General features: G+C 51.3%; 6 protein-coding genes across 6 annotated transcripts; 2 read left to right on the forward strand and 4 right to left on the reverse strand.

The window, feature by feature from the left end:
* Positions 1–239: 239 nt before the first annotated feature.
* M431DRAFT_507212 (hypothetical protein) lies at positions 240–1,577 on the reverse strand. The gene has a single exon (XM_024918931.1). The coding sequence runs from the start codon at positions 1,417–1,419 to the stop codon at positions 625–627; it is 795 nt and encodes a 264-aa protein (XP_024775216.1). The 5' UTR covers positions 1,420–1,577; the 3' UTR covers positions 240–624.
* A 535-nt stretch (positions 1,578–2,112) lies between these two features.
* Positions 2,113–9,703, forward strand: M431DRAFT_4534 (hypothetical protein; the record flags this gene model as incomplete). Its single annotated transcript, XM_024915292.1, has 5 exons — positions 2,113–2,177; positions 2,260–2,327; positions 2,390–4,611; positions 4,709–9,199; positions 9,260–9,703. The coding sequence occupies 5 exons, from the start codon at positions 2,113–2,115 to the stop codon at positions 9,701–9,703; spliced, it is 7,290 nt and encodes a 2,429-aa protein (XP_024775217.1).
* Positions 9,704–12,096: 2,393 nt separating this feature from the next.
* M431DRAFT_82267 (hypothetical protein) lies at positions 12,097–12,795 on the reverse strand (the record flags this gene model as incomplete). Its single annotated transcript, XM_024923145.1, has 1 exon — positions 12,097–12,795. One exon carries the CDS (start codon positions 12,793–12,795, stop codon positions 12,097–12,099), a length of 699 nt encoding a protein of 232 aa, XP_024775218.1.
* Positions 12,796–14,433: 1,638 nt separating this feature from the next.
* Positions 14,434–16,385, reverse strand: M431DRAFT_83575 (hypothetical protein; the record flags this gene model as incomplete). The annotated part of the gene is made up of 3 exons (XM_024923325.1): positions 14,434–15,080; positions 15,168–16,109; positions 16,292–16,385. The coding sequence occupies 3 exons, from the start codon at positions 16,383–16,385 to the stop codon at positions 14,434–14,436; spliced, it is 1,683 nt and encodes a 560-aa protein (XP_024775219.1).
* A 236-nt stretch (positions 16,386–16,621) lies between these two features.
* Positions 16,622–17,906, forward strand: M431DRAFT_507216 (hypothetical protein). The gene has a single exon (XM_024918932.1). It carries the CDS (start codon positions 16,728–16,730, stop codon positions 17,871–17,873), a length of 1,146 nt encoding a protein of 381 aa, XP_024775220.1. The 5' UTR covers positions 16,622–16,727; the 3' UTR covers positions 17,874–17,906.
* An 893-nt stretch (positions 17,907–18,799) lies between these two features.
* Positions 18,800–21,382, reverse strand: M431DRAFT_493981 (hypothetical protein; the record flags this gene model as incomplete). The annotated part of the gene is made up of 2 exons (XM_024917186.1): positions 18,800–20,947; positions 21,008–21,382. 2 exons carry the CDS (start codon positions 21,380–21,382, stop codon positions 18,800–18,802), a joined length of 2,523 nt encoding a protein of 840 aa, XP_024775221.1.
* Positions 21,383–22,640: the final 1,258 nt, after the last annotated feature.

The following is a 22,640-nucleotide window of genomic DNA, read 5'->3' on the forward strand; positions in this document are numbered from 1 at the left end:
GCGCGATCATTCAATGCCGCAACTCAAGGATCAGGGCACGATGCAGCTGCAGCTGAGCTAGAGCATTACATGTCACAGAGCTCGAGCAATGCACAAGCAGCCGGATCGAATGTTAGGTCAGCTTGACTCGATTTGACTTGACGTGGAATTGAATGTATGGGACAACCGATTTACGAATCATGTATTTTTAGATGTAGTATAAAATAGAGTGGCAAATATCATACTATCATACAACCATACCTGTTCCTGTCGTGGGGCCTCACAAACATGGAGGATGCGGGCTAGGAGCAGTCGGTCCCGAGATGCTTGGCCTTGGCCGTCTGCAGGTGCCATCAATGGCATCAAACGGGCGCATTCCTGAGTCTACTGGGGCTCCATGTTATTCTTAGGCATTCTCCATTATATTGACCCTTCTAGAACCACTTGAGCCTCACAGAGCCTCACATCTGCAGCACCAGCTTTGCCTGTTGTGACACAGTCCCACCCTAGCGGAGATCCCGATTCAAGAAGAGCATAGGCCACGAACAAGCTTGAAATAGAAAGAAAGGGGTATCATTGAATCTCTACAGGTGACATACGAGATAAGCTATATCCAATCAATTCATGTTGTAAAAGTTGGGCGTTTCATGAAGCCGCCTGGGCCAGCTTCCTGCGCTTGTTTCTTTCGTCTTGTTCTGCCAATACTCGAGCGGTCAATGTCGCAGCCATCGAGTTGTTGATGCCCTTGATTCTCGAGTCTGTTTCTTTCTTTGCTCGGCTGGCGTCATTCTTCTTGGCCTTGTCTTCCTTCTTCTCAGCATCTCCCTCCTCTTCTGCATCCCCGGCCTTTCGCTTCTTCTTCTTGTCCGACTTGCCCTTCTTGAGCGTATGAGTGAGGCCGGTTGCCTGTAAATCTTCGATTCGCTTCTGTAATCTGTCTAAGTCTTTCTCAGCAGTCGGGAGGATAGCTATCACATTCTCTTGGGTAAATGCTTCTCCACACTCTGGGCAGGCTTCTTCTTTGATCTCTGTAATGGCAACCTCTGCAAATGCGTGGCCACATGGCACCAAGTAGACGGCCTTTGTCGCCGGCCCCATTTCCTTCATGGAGATCGGGCAAGCCCACTTATCGCCCGTCTTGGAGAATTTCAGCTTTGCAACGTCACGGAGTGAGCGGATGCCCAGAGATGCTGGTGTCACTTCGTTGGGATCGTCGGACGGCATCAGCCCCTTGAGAATGGCTTCATAGCTGTATAGTCTCCCCCGCCAGTCTGAAACTACTGCGTCCAAGTCGAGGGGCGCATCGCTGAGGGCGCAGTGAGCCCATGCATGTGCGAGAGACTCGAGGGCCGTCGCCTTGAGTTCTGAAATTGTCGGTGCGCGCGCCGCGTTCTTGACCAGCTCGCGGCGCTTGGGGATGGATCCGCCGTCATTGCCCATGGCTGCTAATCGTAACGATGTGTATTGCGGTGTAGGTTTAGTGTTATTGGATTCGTGTGTTTAGACTTCGATGGGATGAGGCGATTCGGAAGTTTACGAAAAAAAAAAGTATCCTTCTTCACAAGCAAGTGGCGAGGGTCGGCAGAGCGTGACCAAGAATTAGGTGGTCATGGAGCTAACTTTCTCCTACTGGGTAGCCGCCGAAAGTGAGATCTCGCTCACTGACGAATCACCGCTGCCGTTATCGATAGCACTTTCCGAGACTCATGTGCCGCTCAGTGTTAGCATTAAGCTTTACGCACCGTGCCCAGCCCGTCTTCGCTGGGGAAATTACAGTGCAGTTACAGTGCGGACAAACGCGCAGCAATCGATCCTACGAGCTATGAGGCTAACGGGCCTTTCCTTGTCCTACCCAACCTTCATTAATCCGGCAACGCAGCTTGTCGGAGGCATCATGACAACGTGATTCTGGGCTGCCAGCGAGGCATTCCTTTGACTGTGTCACATTTTCATCCTTATCAACCTCACGACAACCATCTGCGAATTTTCCCCGATCGAGAGCCTCGACAACTATCGCGCGTCATTCTATTTTCCTCGGTGCGATTTCGACCTCGCAGTCGAGCTTCCGCGACTCATCGCCTCGGTGCGGTACATGTGGCGCTTCCATTGAGGCTCCAGTCGACTTAGGGGACGATGGCGCAGGCACAGCAGGTCGCCCTAGAGCGGCTCGAATATATCACGAGGGGATTGCGGTCAAGGTGAGCTCCCGTGGTGGGGGTGTTTGTAATGTTTGATGCTTGGTCGATGGAATGACGACGCTGATGAGCCGCCCCTCTCCAGAACCAGCGACGATTTGCGCAAGCGATCGGCTATCCAGCTCCGAGAGCTGGTGACTGTATGCCATCGAGGTAAGGCGATGTCGACTCCGTCTTGTGCGTTTCGAGGGACTGCTCAATTAACACCCCTGCAGATCTTAGCCCCGAGCAATTCCTCACCTTCTACAACAATGTTAACAATAAAATCACCCAACTCATCACACATGGCAGCGACTCCGCAGAGAGGCTGGGCGGTATCTATGCCTTGGATTCTCTCGTTGATTTTGAGGGCGTGGACGTGGCCGCCAAGTATACCCGCTTCACACAGAACCTAAAGACTATTCTACGTGGCAAGGATACTATGCCTATGCGGCATGCTGCGATTGCCCTTGGAAAGCTTTGTCGGCCTGGAGGGGCCATGATTTCGGAGCTGGTTGACTCCGAGGTAAATACTGCACTTGAATGGTTGCAGAATGACCGAGTCGAGGAACGACGATACAGTGCAGTTCTCGTCCTGCGTGAGCTTGCGCGAAATGCACCTACCCTCATGTACCAGTATATCCCGACCATTTTTGATTGGATCTGGGTCGGCCTTCGTGATCCAAGACAGCTCATTCGAGAAACATCGGCCGAGACCGTCAGCGCTTGTTTCCGCATCATTCGAGAGCGAGACCAGGAGATGAAGCAAATCTGGATGAGCAAGATCTACAACGAGGCGAGACAGGGCCTGAAAGTCAACACGGTCGAGTCAATCCACGCATCATTACTGGTTTTGAAGGAGCTTCTGGAACAAGGTGGTATGTACATGCAAGAACATTACCAGGAAGCTTGTGACATCGTTTTCAAGCACAAAGATCATCGTGACCCGACCACGCGAAAGACTGTGGTGCTCCTGATACCAGACCTGGCAAGCTACTCGCCAGCCGATTTCGCCCATTCTTGGCTACACAAGTTCATGGTATATCTCTCTGGCATGTTGAAAAAGGACAAGGAGCGCAACGACGCTTTCCTCGCCATCGGAAATATAGCAAACTCCGTCAAGAGTGCCATCGCCCCCTACCTGGATGGCGTTCTGATCTACGTGAGAGAAGGCCTCAGCGTACAATCTCGTAAGAGGGGCTCTGTGGATCCAGTCTTTGACTGTATCAGCCGTCTTGCCGTGGCTGTCGGCCAGACTCTCAGCAAATACATGGAGGCACTCCTTGACCCCATCTTTGCCTGCGACTTGACGCCTAAGCTGACACAGGCCCTGGTCGACATGGCATTCTATATCCCGCCCGTCAAGCCCATCATCCAAGAAAGGCTGCTGGACATGTTGAGCGTTGTCCTCTGCGGTGAACCCTTCAAGCCTCTCGGCGCGCCACAGCCAAACACTCTAACCTCGGTGCCGACTATCGCAAAGGATGCCAAGGATCCACAGGCGTATGAAAATCGCAAGACGGAGATCAAACTTGCATTGAACACTCTCGGGAGCTTTGATTTCTCTGGTCATGTTTTGAACGAGTTTGTTCGTGACGTGGCCATCAAGTACGTTGAGGACGAGGATCCGGAAATTCGAGAAGCGGCGGCTCTCACTTGCTGCCAGCTTTACGTCCGAGATCCCATTGTCAACCAGACCAGTTATCATGCCCTCCAGGTCGTTGGGGATGTCATTGAAAAGTTACTCACTGTCGGCATATCCGACCCAGAGCCGAATATTCGGCGGACTGTGCTGGCCGCTCTGGACGAACGGTTTGATCGTCACCTGGCCAAGGCAGAAAACATTCGCATCCTCTTCTTCGCTTTAAATGACGAAGTCTTCTCTATCAGGGAAGTTGCCATCTCTATTATCGGTCGACTTGCTAGGTTTAACCCGGCATATGTTATTCCTTCCTTGCGAAAGACTCTCATCCAGATGCTTACTGAACTCGAGTTCTCAGATGTGGCACGGAATAAGGAGGAGAGTGCCAAACTACTGAGCCTCTTGGTTCAAAACGCACAGTCACTGATTAAGCCATATGTTGAGCCAATGATCTCTGTTCTTCTTCCCAAGGCCAACGATCCCAGCCCCACGGTCGCTGCTACCATCTTGAAAGCTATTGGAGAGCTGGCCACTGTCGGCGGCGAAGACATGCTGCCGTACAAAGACCGTCTAATGCCGCTCATCATTGATGCCCTGCAAGATCAGAGCTCAAACATCAAACGAGAGGCGGCTCTCCATTCTCTTGGCCAGCTGGCAAGTAATTCTGGATATGTGATACAACCTTACCTAGAGTATCCTCAACTATTAGAAATTCTCCAAGCCATTATTAGGACAGAGGATCAGAGAGGTCCTTTGCGACAAGAGACCATCAAGCTTATGGGTATTTTGGGCGCATTGGATCCCTACAAACATCAGGTGAGCACCTCGGCCCCCTTCTTCCCTCTCGAATGTGTCCATTCTTGGACAACGAAATTAAGAGAGGAGCTTCGAGTTCGCTAATTGCTGAATGCAGCAGGTTGAGGAAAAGACACCCGAAATGCAACGACGCTCAGAGTCAAATCAGATGACAGACATATCACTGATGATGACTGGATTAACGCCGTCTAACAAAGAGTACTTTCCTACCGTCGTCATCAACGCACTCCTCCAGATTCTCAAGGACCACTCCCTGGCTCAGCATCATGCCGCCGTTATCGAGGCTATTATGAATATCTTCAGAACGTTAGGACTAGAATGCGTGTCATTCTTGGATAGAATCGTTCCTGCATTCTTGCTTGTTATTCGATCGTGCCCCCCTACCCGCTTGGAGTCGTACTTCAATCAGCTGGCCACGTTGGTGAGCATTGTACGACAGCACATCAGAAATTACCTTCCAGAGATTGTAGAGATTCTTCAGGAATACTGGCACAAGTCGGCTTCATTACAGACTACGATCTTGTCCTTGGTTGAAGCCATCTCTCGGTCGCTGGAGGGTGAGTTTAAGATCTACCTGGCGTCACTTCTCCCTCTCATGCTTGGTGTGCTCGACAAGGACGTGTCCACAAAGCGAACGCCGTCCGAGAAGGTATTGCACGCCTTTTTGGTGTTTGGAGCGAGTGCTGAAGAGTACATGCACCTTATTATACCCGTTATTGTTAGGACGTTTGAGAAGCAGGGGCAGCCGACGTTCATCAGGAAACAAGCGATTGACACTATTGGCAAAATTTCCCGTCAAGTGAATTTGAACGATTTTGCAGCCAAGATTATTCATCCTCTAACGAGAGTGCTCGACAATGGAGAACCCATGCTGAGGCTCGCTGCGCTTGATACACTCTGTGCTTTGGTACAACAGCTTGGAAGAGACTATATACATTTTATGGGAACTGTGAACAAGGTCATCAACCAACATCAGATCCAACATCAGAACTACGATCTCCTTGTTAGCAAGCTGCAGAAAGGCGAGGTTTTGCCGCAAGACTTGACATCGGACGCGCGCCTCTTGGACATTGGTGATGAAACTCCTTTTGCAGATCTGGGTACTAAGAAGCTGGAGATGAATGCCATCCACCTGAAAGCTGCGTGGGATACCAAAGGAAAGTCAACAAAGGAGGATTGGCAGGAGTGGCTACGAAGATTCAGCACCACGCTTCTTACAGAGTCGCCAAACCACGCCCTGAGGGCATGCGCCAGCCTTGCGAGCGTCTACTTGCCTCTAGCCCGAGAGCTTTTCAACTCGGCCTTTGTTTCATGTTGGAGCGAGCTTTATGAACAGTTCCAAGACGAACTAATTCAAAATATCGAGAGCGCCATCAAATCGGAGAATGTACCGCCAGATTTGCTTGGCCTCTTGCTCAACTTGGCCGAGTTCATGGAACACGATGACAAGGCTTTGCCCATCGACATTCGGGTTCTCGGTAGAGAGGCTGCTCGTTGTCACGCCTACGCCAAAGCGCTGCATTACAAAGAACTGGAATTCTTACAGGATCAAAGCAGTGGAGCCGTAGAAGCCCTGATTGTGATCAACAATCAGCTACAGCAGTCAGATGCTGCTATTGGTATCTTGCGGAAGGCTCAGCTATACAAGGAAGGCATTCAGCTGCGCGAGACATGGTTTGAGAAGTTGGAGCGATGGGAGGAAGCTTTGGCATCCTACAACAAGCGAGAAAGAGAGGTGCCTGCTGACCAACCCATCCCCATTGATATTGTTATGGGCAAGATGCGTTGTCTTCACGCCTTAGGTGAATGGGACGCTCTCGCTAGCTTGACCGGCAGCACATGGGCCAATTCTGCACCCGAAGTCCAAAGAATGATTGCGCCGCTCGCTACGGCTGCCGCGTGGGGTCTCGGCAAGTGGGATTCGATGGATAACTACCTGTCTTCTCTCAAGAGATACTCTCCAGATAGGTCGTTCTTCGGTGCCATCCTCGCCCTTCATCGGAACCAGTTCAGAGAGGCCATTGCTTGCATTGAACAAGCTCGTGAAGGCTTGGATACCGAACTTAGTGCTCTTGTTAGCGAGTCATATAACCGGGCGTACCAAGTCGTTGTCAGAGTTCAGATGCTTGCTGAGCTGGAAGAGTTGATTGTATACAAGCAGTGTGATGAGAGGAAACAGGTCACTATGCGCAAGACCTGGGAAACAAGACTGGAAGGTTGCCAGCGTAACGTGGAGGTTTGGCAGCGAATGCTGCGGCTACGCGCCCTGGTCATTGCTCCTGGGGAGAACATTCGCATGTGGATCAAGTTTGCCAACCTTTGCCGCAAGTCGGGCCGTATGGGACTGGCTGAGAAGTCACTGAAACAGCTAATCGGGTCTGATGCGCCGCTTGAAGCCCTGATTCCGTACTGGAACGATACCAAACAAGCAGCAGCAGCACCACGCAACGCCCCGCCTGCCCAAGTCATTTACGGCATGCTCAAGTATCAATGGGAACTTGGCCAGCAGCCCAACATGAAGGCTACAGGAATTGCCGAGAGAACTCTATACTGTCTACAGCGATTTACCAATGACTCTGCCCATCGTCTCGACGTTGCAAAGGCTCATCTCACTGCTCAGGCAGGAAGCGAAGTGAACCTGCCACTCGAGTATGGCTTCCAAAACCAAGTTGATCCTTCTGTGATGAGCCCACAGACACAGCGAGCGTTGGTCGATCAGACAGTGCTATTGGCGAAATGCTACTTGCGACAAGGCGAGTGGCAGATTGCTCTCAACAAGGATGATTGGCAATACACCAAGATTCAGGACATTCTAGCCTCCTACTCCCAAGCAACCAAGTACAACCCCCGCTGGTACAAGGCCTGGCATGCCTGGGCGCTTGCCAACTTTGAGATTGTTCAGACCTTGTCCGCTAGAGGTGAAGGGCAGTTATCAAGAGCAGACCAGACGATGATTATCGAACATGTTGTGCCAGCCATCCAAGGTTTCTTCAAGTCCATTGCGCTATCCGCCGGCAGCTCGCTTCAAGATACGCTGCGTCTATTGACGTTGTGGTTCACTCACGGAGGCAATTCAGATGTTAACACGTCTGTGACCGAGGGCTTTGCAAACGTCAGCATTGACACATGGCTGGAGGTGATACCTCAACTCATTGCTAGAATCAATCAGCCAAACAAGCGTGTGCAGCAGTCGGTACACAATCTGCTAGCTGACGTTGGCCGGGCTCACCCGCAGGCGTTAGTCTACCCACTTACCGTAGCCATGAAGTCATGGCAGAATAGTCGACGGTCGAGGTCCGCAGCACAAATCATGGACAGCATGCGACAGCACAGCGCCAACCTCGTTGCCCAAGCAGACACGGTTAGTCATGAGTTGATTCGAGTTGCGGTGCTCTGGCACGAACTCTGGCATGAGGGTTTGGAAGAGGCATCGCGGCTGTACTTTGGCGACCACAACATCGAGGGCATGTTTGCGGCACTGGAACCTCTTCATGAACAGTTGGAGAGGGGCCCAGAGACTTTGAGAGAGATATCATTCGCACAGGCCTTTGGGCGCGATCTTAAGGAAGCCCAAGACTGGTGCCACCAATATGAGACAAGCCGGGATGTTAACGATCTCAACCAAGCTTGGGATCTCTATTATCAAGTCTTCCGTCGCATCACAAGACAGCTGCCGCAGGTCACAAGCCTGGAGCTTACGTACTGCTCTCCTAAACTACTGAACGCGAAGAACCTCGATCTGGCTGTTCCGGGAACATACAAGAGTGGACAGCCCATCGTGAGGATTATGTCCTTTGAATCAACCTTTACCGTCATCAACTCAAAGCAAAGGCCGAGAAAACTAAACGCTAACGGCAGTGATGGTGTTTCATACGCCTTCCTACTCAAGGGTCATGAGGACATTCGACAGGATGAGCGTGTGATGCAGCTGTTTGGCCTTTGCAACACTCTACTGGCAAATGATTCAGAATGCTACAAGAGACATCTCAACATTCAGCGCTACCCTGCCATTCCGCTCTCGCAGAACTCTGGATTGCTGGGATGGGTTCCGAATAGTGACACACTGCACGTCCTCATCCGTGAGTATCGCGAGAGTCGCAAGATTCTCCTCAACATTGAGCACCGAATCATGCTCCAGATGGCACCTGACTACGACAATCTAACGCTCATGCAAAAGGTAGAAGTGTTTGGGTATGCCTTGGACAATACGACAGGTCAGGATCTTTACCGTGTTCTCTGGCTGAAGTCTAAGTCGTCAGAAGCTTGGTTGGAGAGGCGGACAAACTACACCCGTTCCTTGGGCGTCATGTCCATGGTGGGCTACATCTTGGGTCTGGGAGATCGCCACCCTTCGAATCTTATGCTCGACCGCGTCACTGGCAAGATTATCCATATTGACTTTGGCGACTGTTTTGAAGTTGCTACGAAGCGTGAAAAGTATCCCGAGAGAGTGCCTTTCCGACTGACCCGTATGTTGACATATGCCATGGAGGTTAGCAACATTGAGGGAAGCTTCAGAATCACATGTGAACACGTAATGAGGGTCTTGCGAGACAACAAGGAGAGTGTAATGGCTGTTCTGGAAGCGGTAAGTTGATTTTCACAAAGTCTTGACAAGTGGTGGCAAAACTAATTCGCTGTTTCACAGTTTATTCATGACCCTCTCCTCACTTGGAGACTCACTAATGCTGCTTCTCCGGCTGGGCCCAACTTCTGCTCCGAACGTGAGGTAGCGCTTGCAGGCCCCCACGCAATGCGAGCGCGACGACAGTCCATCCTGGATGCCGACGTTGCACCATCCGAGCTTATGGCAAATGTCGAATCTTCGGCACCCCCCATGGCTAGGAACAGAGCCCGCACAAACAGCTCAACGATACCAGAAGGTGCCCAGGCCAACGGTGCGGAAGAGAGAGAGAGCCAAAACGCTAGAGCGATTGAAGTGCTCGACCGCGTTTCACAGAAGCTTACTGGACGCGATTTCAAGCCTAACGAGGAGCTAGATATCATTAACCAAGTGAACAAGCTCATCATCGAAGCTACGAAATTGGAGAATCTGTGTCAGCACTATATCGGATGGTGCAGCTTCTGGTAGGCGAAGGGATTAAGCATATTAGGCGGGCCTTGGGCAAATAGCGGAAATAGACAGCAAGCGGATGTAGGAGTGGGCATGTCTTGCAGGTGATTAGCAGCGCTTCAGCATCAGAACCAGGAAGGGTTTGAATTCGGATATTTTGGCAGCGGGATCAGCACAGGGGCACACCATGAAATTGTGCCTCTCCTCTTCTTTCTTGCTTGACCCCTGATGGGAGTTTGGAAGGGAGGACAATGCTTTTGGCTATGGCAGTTGTTTGCGCGCCGGCCTGGGGTTATAATTGTAATCGTCATGACGAGCGAGCAGGTTTATTATTTTGTTTTAATGATGCATGAAATTTTGAATCTTGGTTCGCCTTGTTTTCTTTTCTTTCTTGTTGTTTCTCATGCATCCATCGTTTCTCGCTGTAAGCGCTTTAAAGGTTTGACTCCTGTATATCTCGTATGGGGATAAGATGTCAGTTTTTGGTCATCTTTCACGTTTTTACTCTGTTAGATATGACATGAAACTTGTTACGTCTATAGAGAGAGTAATTTGAAGCAATTTCGTATCGGTAATTGGGTAGTTTGACTAATACACGCCGCTTCTAGCTAGATATTTCTCACGCTGCCAAGCTAAGTAAGCACGATTATATATACAAGTCAGCAGCAACAAAAGAAGTCATATTTCATATTTTCCCACACATTCCGTCGGATAAGCGCGGAATTAAATCCGTTTGAAGTGTGTCAGACTCTTTGGCATTGTATGTCACTCTCTCTTACTTGTAATCAGAGCACTGAGTTTCCTTCTTGCTCTTGGCTGCTGAGGGTTTCATATTATGAGGATTGGCATATGCTTTGGTGAGATTTCTCCACGTGCTGGATTGCCTTTTTCTGTATTGCTTACGTCTTTTTGAACATGTTACTGTGATTAAGAGTGTGAGGATGACGGATTGGGCTGAGTACAGTGAAAGAGTGGAGAGAGGGAGAGTGTAATATTGGCTTTACTTTTTGAAGGTTTTTTTTCTTCCTTTTCTCCATCCCGTGGCAAAATATTTAGTAAGATGAGATGGAGACAAAAGAGAAGAAAAAAAAGAACAGGAAAAAATTAGTCTAAGCGCGAGCGGAATGTGATTTTGTTGGGATATGAGAGAGTGTAAAGGCGCGCCCACCTCCTTGGTTTCGATGGAGTCGAACTTGTGGGTTACGGTATGAAGATTTTTTTGGGTTCGGTAGTCGGTTGGAGAGGGGGTTTTGAAGAATAGAGATGGCTTCTTTGTTTTGTGACAAAGGGGAAAGTATGGACGGGGTTGATGGAGGTTGAGATGGGACTGCGGCTCTTTGTTACATGACAACTATTGTTTTTTGAGATTTGTTAATGGCTGCTAATGAAGAGAAGTATACTTGTCTGAGGCAAGATGCTGCAAAGTGTGTTTATAGATGGGTAGGTACACGATAATCGCAATGTAACTCAAAGTTTGGGTGCGGCATGTCTTTAAAGCGACGTCTTACATCAGACGGCACTGGTGACGCTCTGCCGTGGCGACACTACTCATGCCACATTTGACTTTGATAAGGTGAAAAATGAAGCAGAAGCAGACGAATGTCACTAGAAAAATTCTGGAAAAAGACGCAACCGGGACAAAGTCTACGATTGTTGATCAACCCCCCCCCCCCCCCCCCCCCCCCCCCCNTACAAAAAGGGGGTTAGCTAGTAGCACATCAACGTATCACACTCATCCGTAGCACCGGATGAGAAAAAAAAGAGAGCCAATAGAGAAGCAACAGCGACTCATTTCATCTTATTAGTGGCTAAAGCTTCGTTTTGAAGCGTTTGTTGGATCGCCTGCTTACAGATACTGTGCGGGACGGGATGTTGATGTGATGAAGGCGCCGAAACTTACCGACTGTTCAAAGTACGACCACGCACGCCTATGGAGAGATTGTCAACAGTAGTAATCTATGATTTCTTAGTGATGTAAGGAGGGAAATAATAAGATGGTCTGGAAGTCGGGCTACGTGGGGACCCCGCCCCTGTGCATTTCAGCTTTGGCTGGGAACCAAGGAGATTCCATGCCAGGGGGGAAGATGTGGGCATACACGCACATTGGGCATAAACATATCATTACCTCGGATAAGGGGATGGAGCATCTGGTTTAGTAGTGGTACTGCTGACTATATTGTAGTTTGTGTGCGGCGCAAGGGTTCGCGAAGACTAAGACTAAGAAAGATAATACAACGATAGTTACAAAAAAGGAATAAGGTATCGACAATTTAGAAGAACAAGCCCTCCGTGTATCCGGGGTCAGCATTACGTTTGTTTCCACACATCCCAGCTTAGAACAGGGCCATCTCGCTCACTCTCGTGTATCTACCCAATCACACCTCCCCTGAACATCATATGACGGCGGCGCACTATGTTGCCCTTTTGGGATTCCTCGCGGTAAACACCATGGTCCTGCCGATGATCTGGATGTCCACCTCGCCAAAGTTCCGCCGTAAGCCCTCCTCGAACACGGCTCTGCTGTCCTTCCAGTTGTCGAATATGCCCTTATCGTTGTAGATCGTCATGAGTCGTCTCGCGAGCCAGTTCATCGGCCTCTCCTCTCCCAAGATGGTTGTCCCTACTAGAACGCCGTTCTCGGCAACGTAGTCCTTTAACAAGTCGAACACTTTGTTCTTCCTCTCTGGCGGCCCGGCAATGCAGTGTAGCAAGTAGAAGATGCTCACGGAGTCGAATGTTGCGCCTGCCGGTAGTGGCAGCGGTTCGGTCGCATCAGCCACGACGGTGTGTACTTTGATGCTCTTCTGTGCTGTAGTGATGCGAGAAGCCGCCAGGTTCAGCGTGTTGGGGTTCAGGTCGACGAGTGTAATCTCTTTGCAAGAGGTTTGTGTCCTGACGGCATTGGCGGGGAAGTATCCCGTGCCAACGCCAACATCAAGATGTTTGGTTCCTAGAGCAGATTTGAAAAGGGGTAGTTGTACTTTTTCTGTCGAGCACTTCCACGCGTAGTTGTTTGATATGCTGAGAACTACCAAGTCGTATAGTCGTAGCAGGAAGGGGGTGTAAGTTGATGAGCCAGCATTTTGTGCTGGTAACTCTGCTTCACCCATATTCGTGGAGACTATATAGAAGATGGAGAAAAGAAGATGATGGAAGCTTCACAACCGAACTGCAGCAGACGATACCAGAAGCTCACCACTCTGGAGGAATAGACAATTAACTAGAAAATGAATGAATGTAACGAAGTGAAGAGGGAAGAAACGACACTCTTATGGATTACGTTGGCCTGGGGTAAACGACTACAAGCTTCCAACATAAGAGTCTGTGCTTCCAAATGTGATTGAAAAAAAAAAAAAACTCCCCGAGGCCCATCAAAAAAGCGACACGGGGCCGCGGGTCCTGTGGTTGCTTAAGAAGGAAAGTTGCGAGAAGCCAAAAACTACATGGTAGACTGATGCTATCAACCAAAATAGCCTACTAATATATCGGCCCCAGCGAACCAGAGATGGCCGGATGTGGGCTGCTCGTACAGTACGGGACTTGATGTGAACGAAACTCTTTGCTCTTCCTATTTTGGCGGCACCTTTGTCAACCGGATCAACAACGGGCATCTCGGATGCCGGACGCTAACATCGTTGATATAAATCCACCTGTCATAGTCTGATGCTCGTGCTTGTGAGTGTGAGAGAAGCAGAGATGGCGTTCTGACCGACCACCCATGTCTCTCGAGGACGCTTTGATCCTCGCCAGCTTTGCCAGCTTTAACTGCTAATCACCGACGTCGCACCTCAAACGGAGCCGAGGATGCTAGTTACCCGCGACCAGGCTCGAGAACCGCAAGGTGACCCAATCAGGTAGGATTCTGCGCGACACGCGGAATCTTGCATCAACCTCAATGCGGTGAAGTCTCAGCCCTGGGGCTTCCAGACGCCTCCGGGCACTAGGACTCAAATAGCCTGGCACTAGACACGAGGTCGAAGAAGGGATCCATAGACGGGCCCCGCCAAGCTTTGGGACAGCTTCAGCTTTGCGCCGCGCGCGCAGCCATTGACCAGTCCGCTTGTTCCTGGGCGTCACCGGTGCTTCAACTCTTTTGTCGTCCCCCTTTCGTCCGTCTGTCGATGTCTCTTACCGCCGACTCTGACCTGACATGACCACGCCTTTTGTTGTGTATCTGCCTCTGCCTCTGCTGAGGGTGTCGTGGCGGATCGGAAACATCATCGAAACAATGTGGCGATATTCCGTGTCAATATTCCGTGTCACCTATCAGAGTTGGAGCCCACCATCTGACATACAGCGCCAGCCTCCTTGGTCTGGAAAGAAGTCCAATCCTCGGCGCCGAACTACTGTAGATGGCGCGCAGTGGGTCGTAGAGCTCGTACGAGTAGTCGGCCTGGCATGAATTTCGTCCAATAAGGCATCAAGTGAATAAATGACTTGGCAGCCAAAACCGATGTGTCGTCTGCAAAGGATATCCCTCTTTGAGTTTTCCATCAGCAATTGTCACATTTTGGCTCGGCGCGGTGATGCAGGTGCTACTAGTATCATTAAAGACAAGGAGTCATCCTCCTCGTCATCATCATCATCATTTCGATTATCATTTGACCTTTGGTGTAAACGTTTTCTTCTAATTCCGTACTCCGAAATGGCTGTCGCCCGCTCGCAAACGAGGGTCATCGAAGCCGCTCCATGCCTTACAGTGTCTGGGCCGTGTGTCGCCGTTCTACAACGTCCAAGAGTGTGCCGCTTTACAGTTCATCCTTTTCATGCGATTTCTTGACAGTTTCGTCCTCGCAGGCTGCCGGCGTTCCCACCTCCAGCTTGTAGACACACTTCTCGGCCTCGCTAACCCGCCAGATCTCTTCCGTCTCCGCGCATCCGAGCCAGACGTCGGTTCGTCTCTGAGGGCCGTTCCAGCAGGTCTGGCCGTTCTCGTATCGCATTACCATCCTGGGACCGCTGCCTAGGCTCTTACCGTCCACCCTGTCTTCCTCATCGGCAATTGCAATATCAATTCGCGCATAGTTGCCCATGTTGGAGGAGGCATGCCCCTTCTTGGACTTTTGGAGAGTCTTGTCGAGCCAGCAGAGCTCGTACGTATACTCACCGGCGTCAATCTCGGCACACTTGCCCTGGATGGCGCGGAAAATGTCAGACGGCCCAAAATCCTTCTGGAGATCCGACCTCTCTTGCTCAAGCTCCCTAGTCTTGTGACTGAGCTCCTGCGCGGCTCCTTCGGCCGCCTCCCGAGCAGCCTTGACAGCACTTGATTCTGAACCATCAGTGGCCGGATCCGCCATCATGCCATTAGAAATCAGCCATTTACGAACAATCCTGATTTTGTCATGAAGCACATCGCGGATAAAGGGAGGGATGTAAGCGTCAAAATCGTAGACTAAAAGAAAAGACTCAAAGTCAGCATCCCAACAAAAATAAGTTTAATAAAATAAAGAGACAATGACGATAAGCTGATAGTGCTTACGAATGTCCGTGTCATCTTGATGCTCTTCGAATGCTTTCCAGTTCACTCCGTTGGTCTCATCGTCCTCTTTGAGGATCTCGTTGATATCGGACTCGAGGAACTCGGACTGGTCAGCGGAGGCTTCGCGGGCTGTCCAGTCTTCAAAAGACTTGACCGCAACATTGACTACCTCATCCTTGGAGTGGGGGTCATGGTCTTGCTTGAGCTGCGCGAGAATGGCTTCGAGCTCGTTCTTCTTGCCGCGCATGATTTCGCGGTCCTCCGTGACCAGTCTGAGAGCCTCCCGCAACTCTTCAACTCTGTCCTTGGCGAGACCAAGGAGGACACCGAGTTTACCCCCGGCACCGGCTTTACGTCGCACAATCTTACCTGCTTCTTCGTTTTGGACTCGAGCATACTCGCGCTCCAATTCTTCCTTCTTGACCTCGAGATCCTTGACGTCCTTTTCCAGAGCGGTGACGCGAGCCTCGGCTTGTTGACGAAGTTCCGATGCTTGCTTGATCATTTCTTGCTTCTTGACGATGGCCTTTGCATGGGCCTTCTTTCTCTCTTCAGCCAGTCTCCGGTACTCCTTGCCTATCGCCGCACAGCGGTTCTCGCACTTGACACCGTTGGCACTGCCATTCTCGTCTGATCCATCACAGCATACGTCGTAGTCGCAGATGCCATCGTTGACGAATGTAAACGGAATGTAGCCTCCGATGTGCCCCTTGTTGTTGCACCAGAATCCGGGCAGGGTGCGAGTGGCATTTGTAGTTCCAGAAGGGCTGCCATACAGGGGCTGCTCAGGGGAGAGAGGGTCGATGAAGGCACACGCAGCAGTGCCAGGCTCATCTGAGCCGTCTGGGCAATCGCAGGTGTTGTCATTGACACGATCTATGCTGATGACGATGGAGGGGTTGGCGATGCAGGCAAACTCCTTGTTCTGGTAGTGGGAGATGACTAAAAACAGCATTTGAATCAGCAATTGGACATTAAATGGATATCAATTGGACCCCAATTGGCCCTTGCAAGAGGCCACGGAGCAGCCCGAGCTGAGATGAGCTGGCCATGTCTTCACACCGGCACTCCGTCTGTAAGGCTCCCTGCTCAGCAACACAATAGCAATTATCTAGTTGACTTACATTCTGGTCCAACTCCACGCGGCACGCTGCCAGCAGCAGCCACTGTAAGAGAGCATACAGCGCCCAACAGCGCCAAAGACTTTGGGTGCTGCATCGCGGGCAAGTTGCAAAGGGGGTTGATGTTGAACTTGACACAAAAGGTGGCTTGTAGCGCCCAAGCTGTCTCCAAGTAGACAAAGTGGCAGCTCCCCCCCACTGGCCTTGGTGGAGTCTCTCCTTAAGCTCCTCCGGCAAAGCTCCGGCACAGCAAAGCCCGATAAGATATCCCACATCGCGGGGTTCCAGGGGAGATGCGACTTTGATAGGTGATATTCTAGGTACCCCTCCAAGAAAAAAAAAAAAGTTCCATCTAAGACAGTACCATGATTTGGCAGCTCGGCCGCAAAACTTACTGTCACTCTTAATCCCACAAATACTCTCTTTTCCTCTTCCTCTGATGGCTCCGGCTCCTGATGCTGCGGCTCTGGAGAGCCTCGAGACCCTCGTCAAGACCGCAGGAGCTCTTCTGAAGCAGCTCCAAGATGTGCTGGGTGAAATCCGAAACAACCCAGAAACCGTCTCGACACCAGCAACTTCGTCAGCATCAACAACGCCTCTCGATGCCCTCGCCCTGGCCCGTGACTCTGCCACTCTGATCAAAGCCCACGCCACCAAAGTCTCGCTGCTCATCATAAACAAGCCCTTCACTCCAAGCGCAATCTCATCCGTGGTCCGCGAGCTCGTCACCGGTCCTATACCCGGTCTTGCGGCTTCCGTCCAGGCTTGCGGTTCAAACGGATACACTCTGGTATTCCGGCGCGAGCTGGCATGGAGGTGTCAGCGCGTGTTGTCAGAACTGGCCGATCTCCTACAGAAGATCCCCAAGGATGGGAAAGTCTTGACAAAGGAAAACGAAGGGTTTGGTGCTTCGGGAAAAGGCAGCATTGCGTCGACTGGTGTCCTCTGGGCTTCCTGCGACAAGGTCACTAGCCTTGCTAATGGCGGTGTCAGCGGGTTCTTTGTGGAAAAGATGAACGAGTGGAAAGACACTCTCAACGACATTATGGAAGAGATGAAGGAATGGGGCGACGAGGAACCTGATGAAGACGACGACGACGAAGATGAAGATGAAGATGATGTTGATGATCTTGCAGACCAAGTCGGGTCCACCCACATATCAACTCAAAACATTCTCGACGACCTTATGAACTCACACCGAAGCATCCCTACCTCCGACCCTGACGGCATCCGGCCCCGACTCGAATCGTCACTCCGCCGCCTGCGCCTCGTCATCCTCCTATACCAAGCCATCACCAAGCGCCGTATGAAGAAACTGCCTGCCCTGCCGCAGAGCAGCGCCGGCGACAAAGTTCCGCGCCGACTAGACGAGCTTGCTGCCTTGCTGCAGAAGCTTCCCGATAGTTTTGGGGATTTGGCATGTGCCTTTTACGAGCTGCGGCCTAGGGAGATTGATGATGCCATGGACCAATGCTTTCTCGATGCGTTTGCTGTGAGCGAGCTGCTGAGTGAGAGCTGGGACGGTTCAAGAGATGAGTTTACGGAGTGGACAGAAAAGTTTCAGAAGGAGATTAAAAAAGCATAGCATAAACGAATGAGAATTTCCATCAAAACCACCACCACCACCCATCATCGCCAATGCTGTTCATCCATTCCTCCCAAGGCCATGTCCCTTCACTCACGCATTTTGTATTTCCCCGTTCCTTATTTCCCCCTAATAGTTCTTTCCCATAGCCTGCCCGGTAGATCCATCAAACCAACCAACCAATCCATCCACATCCAAGTCTTCCACCTCCCCAAGAGCGGAATACTTCCCGCAATGTCAATAACATGATATTTTGAAGCCATATCCAACCAACTCTGACACCATAAAAGGACTGTTGAAAAGCGACGTCAACGAAGCCCATTGTATGCTTGATAGCTTCTTTATATACGTTTGAATCTCTAGCAAACTCGTCAAATACCCAAATAGGAACAAATAAAATGCGCCACCTCCCGCTCGATTCAAAACGCCATGTCTCGTATTTCTCAGCCTTTCCAAAAGCGGCAATAACTTCGCGCAGTGAAGACAAACAGAAAATTCGACACAACATGTATATATCTAAAATAGATAGTAGCTGGAACATGGCTTGGGCTTGATGACGTTGACACTTACGACTCAAAAGGGGGACATGCAAATTTGATTTAGAACGTCAACAGAGAAAAGGGATCCAAGAAGGAAAGAAAGGAGACGGTCATCTTGTGATTTTAGTCTATTCATTGCATAATGTTCAACAATCGCTGAGTACATACATCCGCTTTACATACTTGTCACATATACTACACGTCAAATGGTTCAAACTGCGGGCTCCCTGTATCGTTGCCGTCCTGGTCCACCCTTTACTCCATGAAAGAAAGAGAAAAAAGAAGAGAAATGAATGAGAAGTCTCCCCTGCTGCAACAAGCCTAACCTCGTCCCATGGCATCATAATCATCACGCTAATCGGCATCGCGGCAATCTCTCTCCGTTCTTCAATGCAAAGCCTGAGTAGTTGAATGATGTTCGGACACATGGGACTCTCCTAGGCGCTTATCCTCTGGTCCACCATCTTCAACGATTGGGGTCTCCGGAGTAATGGTCAGCTCTGGCGTGTCGAGAAAAGGCGGTGCGTCCCGTGAGCTGTTCTCTGCCTCGCTGGTACTGAAAACCGTATCGTTGCTCATGCCCGATGTTTCGATCTTAAGAGCTCTCTCAACATGCTCAACGTTGCCCTCATCCTCCTTCTCTTCTTCTGGGACCTGAGAAAGCGGACGGGGCGAGCCGTCACCCAGCTCCGCTTGCTGTGTCGAGGATCCATCCTCAAGGTTGACTCCGACAATCTCAGCTAGGCTGCTAAAGTTAAACATGGGCTCACTTTCTGTCTCGCCGTCGCCGCTGTCACTGCGATTGCCCATGCTGCGTCTCTTGGCTGCATCCGAGTTACCAAGCCCCTGATCAGTGAGGCTGCCCGATGGGCTGTCTCCCACCGACGAGCCGAGTGAGGATGCGTTGCTCATCTGCCGCAAATGGGATCCTCCACGGCTGCTCGAGGTAGGAATAGGTAGTGACCCTGTGGTGGTCGTTTCTGTTGCGCCTGGCTGGGGCTCGCGTTCAACCCCTTTACCCTTGTCGCTAGGGCTCTCCGCTTTAGTCTCTTGATTCGGAGATTCCGCTGCTCTGTTCGACTGTGAGGCCGATGGTGAATTCGACTGCAGAGTGAGCTCAAGTCGCAAGTTGCTGGCTGCACTATTTCCTCGCTTGCGACCAAGGCCCAAGGAAAGACTGCTTCCACTGGCTCCGCTGATGCCGCCCGCATAAGGATCCTTGGCTGCCTTTTTAAGAGCTTTACGTTCGGCCTTTTCACGCTCCTTTTCGCGCTTCTTGGCGTCCTTCTGAAGAGCCTTCTCCACCTTGCGTTTCCGTTCCTCCTCTGCTGCGAGCGATAGGCGAATCGCTTCCATGAACATCATTTCCTCAAGCTCCTCCATTCGAGTACGACGCGTGCCATCTGGATTCCGGCTCGAACTTCGTTCAGTGGGCTCCTGACCTTCTGCCGTATCGGTTGCACCACCGCTGTGTCCTCCGGGAGTGGTGGTACCGCCACTGTTCGTGCTCGTATTCCTCCGGCTAAACCTGCTCGTACGTATTCTTGGCCGAGACTCATTGCCTCCTATCAAAAAGGCTGCGGTGTGGAGAGCGGTGGCTGCAGCGGCACGGCGTGCTTGGTGAGCACGCGCGGTGGCCAGTTTCGTGGCCCAATCCGGTCGGACACGGTCAGTAGTGATGACATTGGGTGCATTGGCCGACAAGCTATGTGCTCTTCTCCGTCCTGCTACAGGAGCTGGCGCCAATGTAGAGTTGAGTGAGCTCTGAGAAGACATGGCAGTGTTTGAAGCAATGTTGGACGAAGAAAAAGTCAGCCCGCGTCGAAATGGTGGTGGTTCGTATGTGACGCCAAACTCGGGTTGTTGGCAATAGGGGCATGCTGAAGGCTCTGATATTAGCATTTCGGGGGGGTCTTCTGCAGAGAGGCCCTCGTTCGGATCTCGCGCTTGGCCATCGGGGTGGTGCTCAGGAAGGTGGGGATCGGCTCGCTTGATCTGAACAAAGCATTCGCTACATATCGGCTGGTCACAGCATCTTGTGTGGTTGAGATAAGGAGGGTATGTCAAGAAACAAATGGGACATTCAGAGGCGTCCTTGTAAAGGAAAACCTCAATCGGCTGGCCATTAACAAATGGGTCATGGGGGAGGTTGATCTCCTTGGGTGTCAAGTCAGTCGAAGACGTATTCCGAGAGCCCACACTCAAGGCTGCCGCCAATGCTCTCGCCCTTGGCTTTATAGATCCCCTTGAGGGACCGGCCGTCGATGGGGAGGGCAACGCGGAGCCACTTCCTGACCCGCTACGATCTGAAGCAGTTGAGAGAGTCCTAGGTCCCATCTCCACCGTCAAACTGCTTAGATTCTGGGTAGGAAGAGAGTCAGGCGGCGGCGGCAGGCGAGGTATCAAATCAGGGTCAGGAGGCGCATCGGCCGCGGGGATAGGTAGGCCACGGGCCGCCGCAATGAGCTGGTGTTCAGCCCAGTTATCAGACCAGTCATTGAGGCCACGCCAAAAGGGAGCCATTTTTCGCTCAATCTATTGATTCCAAGTTAGAGAGGCCAATAACAGTGCTCGGCCTGGAGAGCAACAACGCACCTGCAGCTGTCTAACAACAGCCTTGTTGAAATCTTCAGTCCCAACATAGGTTCCCATGGTGACGAGATAGCCTCCGTCAACGTGTTCCTCTCGTATACTCCGTTCGCGGTCTTGAGCTCTTTGGATTCGCTCACGTTCAAGCTTCCGTGCTTCTCGCTCTTGTTTTGTCTCGCGATGTTCGAACGGGGCATCTGGGCGATCTCTACTTCGGGACCCAGAGGCCGCTCCTAGACTAAGAAAGCCTCGCTCCGATCTCATTAGCTGGAGACGTGGATCGCCCAAGACACCACGAGAGGAATCTCCCATGTCGAATCGCCGCCCCCGGCCATCCTCGGGATAATCGGAGCGAGATTCCTTTGTGTTTGTATTGCCCATTGTGAAAATGCAAAAGATGCGCAACGAAATGAAGAAGAAATCCGGAAGAAGAAAAGATGAAAAGAGAATCAAATAATAATGTACGAGGGGAATACGATGCTTGGAAGTTAATCAAGCGAGGATCGGCGGGTTGGTTGAGATATGAGTTGGTCCTACGTTTATCTCAACAGGGGACTCGCAAGTCGTCTATCCAGATCTAATGCGCCGATTATCGAAAGCCGGCGCAGAGATGCTCCAGGGTCATGCGCCTAATAGAGGGCGCACGCGAGAGAGGAGCTAAGAGACGAGTGCCTCGCTTCCTTGCGATCCGCCACAAGAACTGGCGACTCAACAGGAACTGCTTCAGACTGCTGTAGGAAGCAGGTGTTGCATAGTGGTGTCTGCAATCGACGCCTCTGACGGGCAGCCAGTTGCTTCGTGCGGTAGAGATACCGAGCGCTTTATTTGTCGGGCGACTCGAAGATGGCGGGTGGCAAAGGAGGAGCTTCGCACGTCAATAGATTTGCCCCAAGCAAGCAGCAGCTTCGATCTGGACCGCCTTAGTGGCCGGATATTGGCTTGGCGAACGCAGGCCGGAAGAGAAGCAAAAAGCGCAGATGCAAAGGGCTGAGAAAAGAGGCCGTGGATGAGGCGGTCGGGATGCGACGCGATGCAATGCGAATGCAAGTCGTGATAGTTGCGTGCCCGGGAAATGCGAGGTTGGTCTGGATATGGATGTTGAAAGCGGGACAACGATAACGGTCAGCGTGGGCAGAATCACCTCCCCCACCTTGTAACGATGCAAATATGGGGAGCTGTCCACAAGTACCCCAGCCAGGGGAGGTACAAATCCGGGCGGTTGAGCCTGTGGGTGGCCGCCACAGCGTTCCAGAGCGTATTCGTTGGCCGCTTGTTGAGCTGGGCTACAGCGGGTTGCAGTGCCCAAAGGTGACCTGGAGTCTCCTGGAACGGGGCCTTACAGCAGCCATTGATCCATCCATTGGGTTCAGTCCCAGATTCAATCTCTTCAGCCTTAACCAACGTCTACAAAGCAAATCTGGAGGCAAATCATGGCCGTGAAACTGGTTCTAGCCCACCTTGGATTGATCATGGCCTTCTATACGCATTGCTTCCGTCAGATACGATTCGCCTGATTGCGCCTCTCCCATGCTCACCGCAGCTGTTCTGCTTCCTACTGGATTCTCCCAGCGGCCATCTCCAATTACCCGGTCAGCATCCAAAAGTATCTCGCGGCCACCAGGTACTTTCGGGACAGCCG

The sequence above is a fragment of the Trichoderma harzianum genome (assembly GCF_003025095.1).
Source record: "Trichoderma harzianum CBS 226.95 unplaced genomic scaffold M431scaffold_5, whole genome shotgun sequence".
Classification (NCBI taxonomy): domain Eukaryota; kingdom Fungi; phylum Ascomycota; class Sordariomycetes; order Hypocreales; family Hypocreaceae; genus Trichoderma; species Trichoderma harzianum.

What these genes read in the sequence shown, in the direction of transcription:
- M431DRAFT_507212 (XM_024918931.1), bottom strand. Translation starts at nt 1,419, where the DNA reads ATGGGCAATGACGGCGGATCCATCCCCAAGCGCCGCGAGCTGGTCAAG.
- M431DRAFT_507216 (XM_024918932.1), top strand. Translation starts at nt 16,728, where the DNA reads ATGGCTCCGGCTCCTGATGCTGCGGCTCTGGAGAGCCTCGAGACCCTC.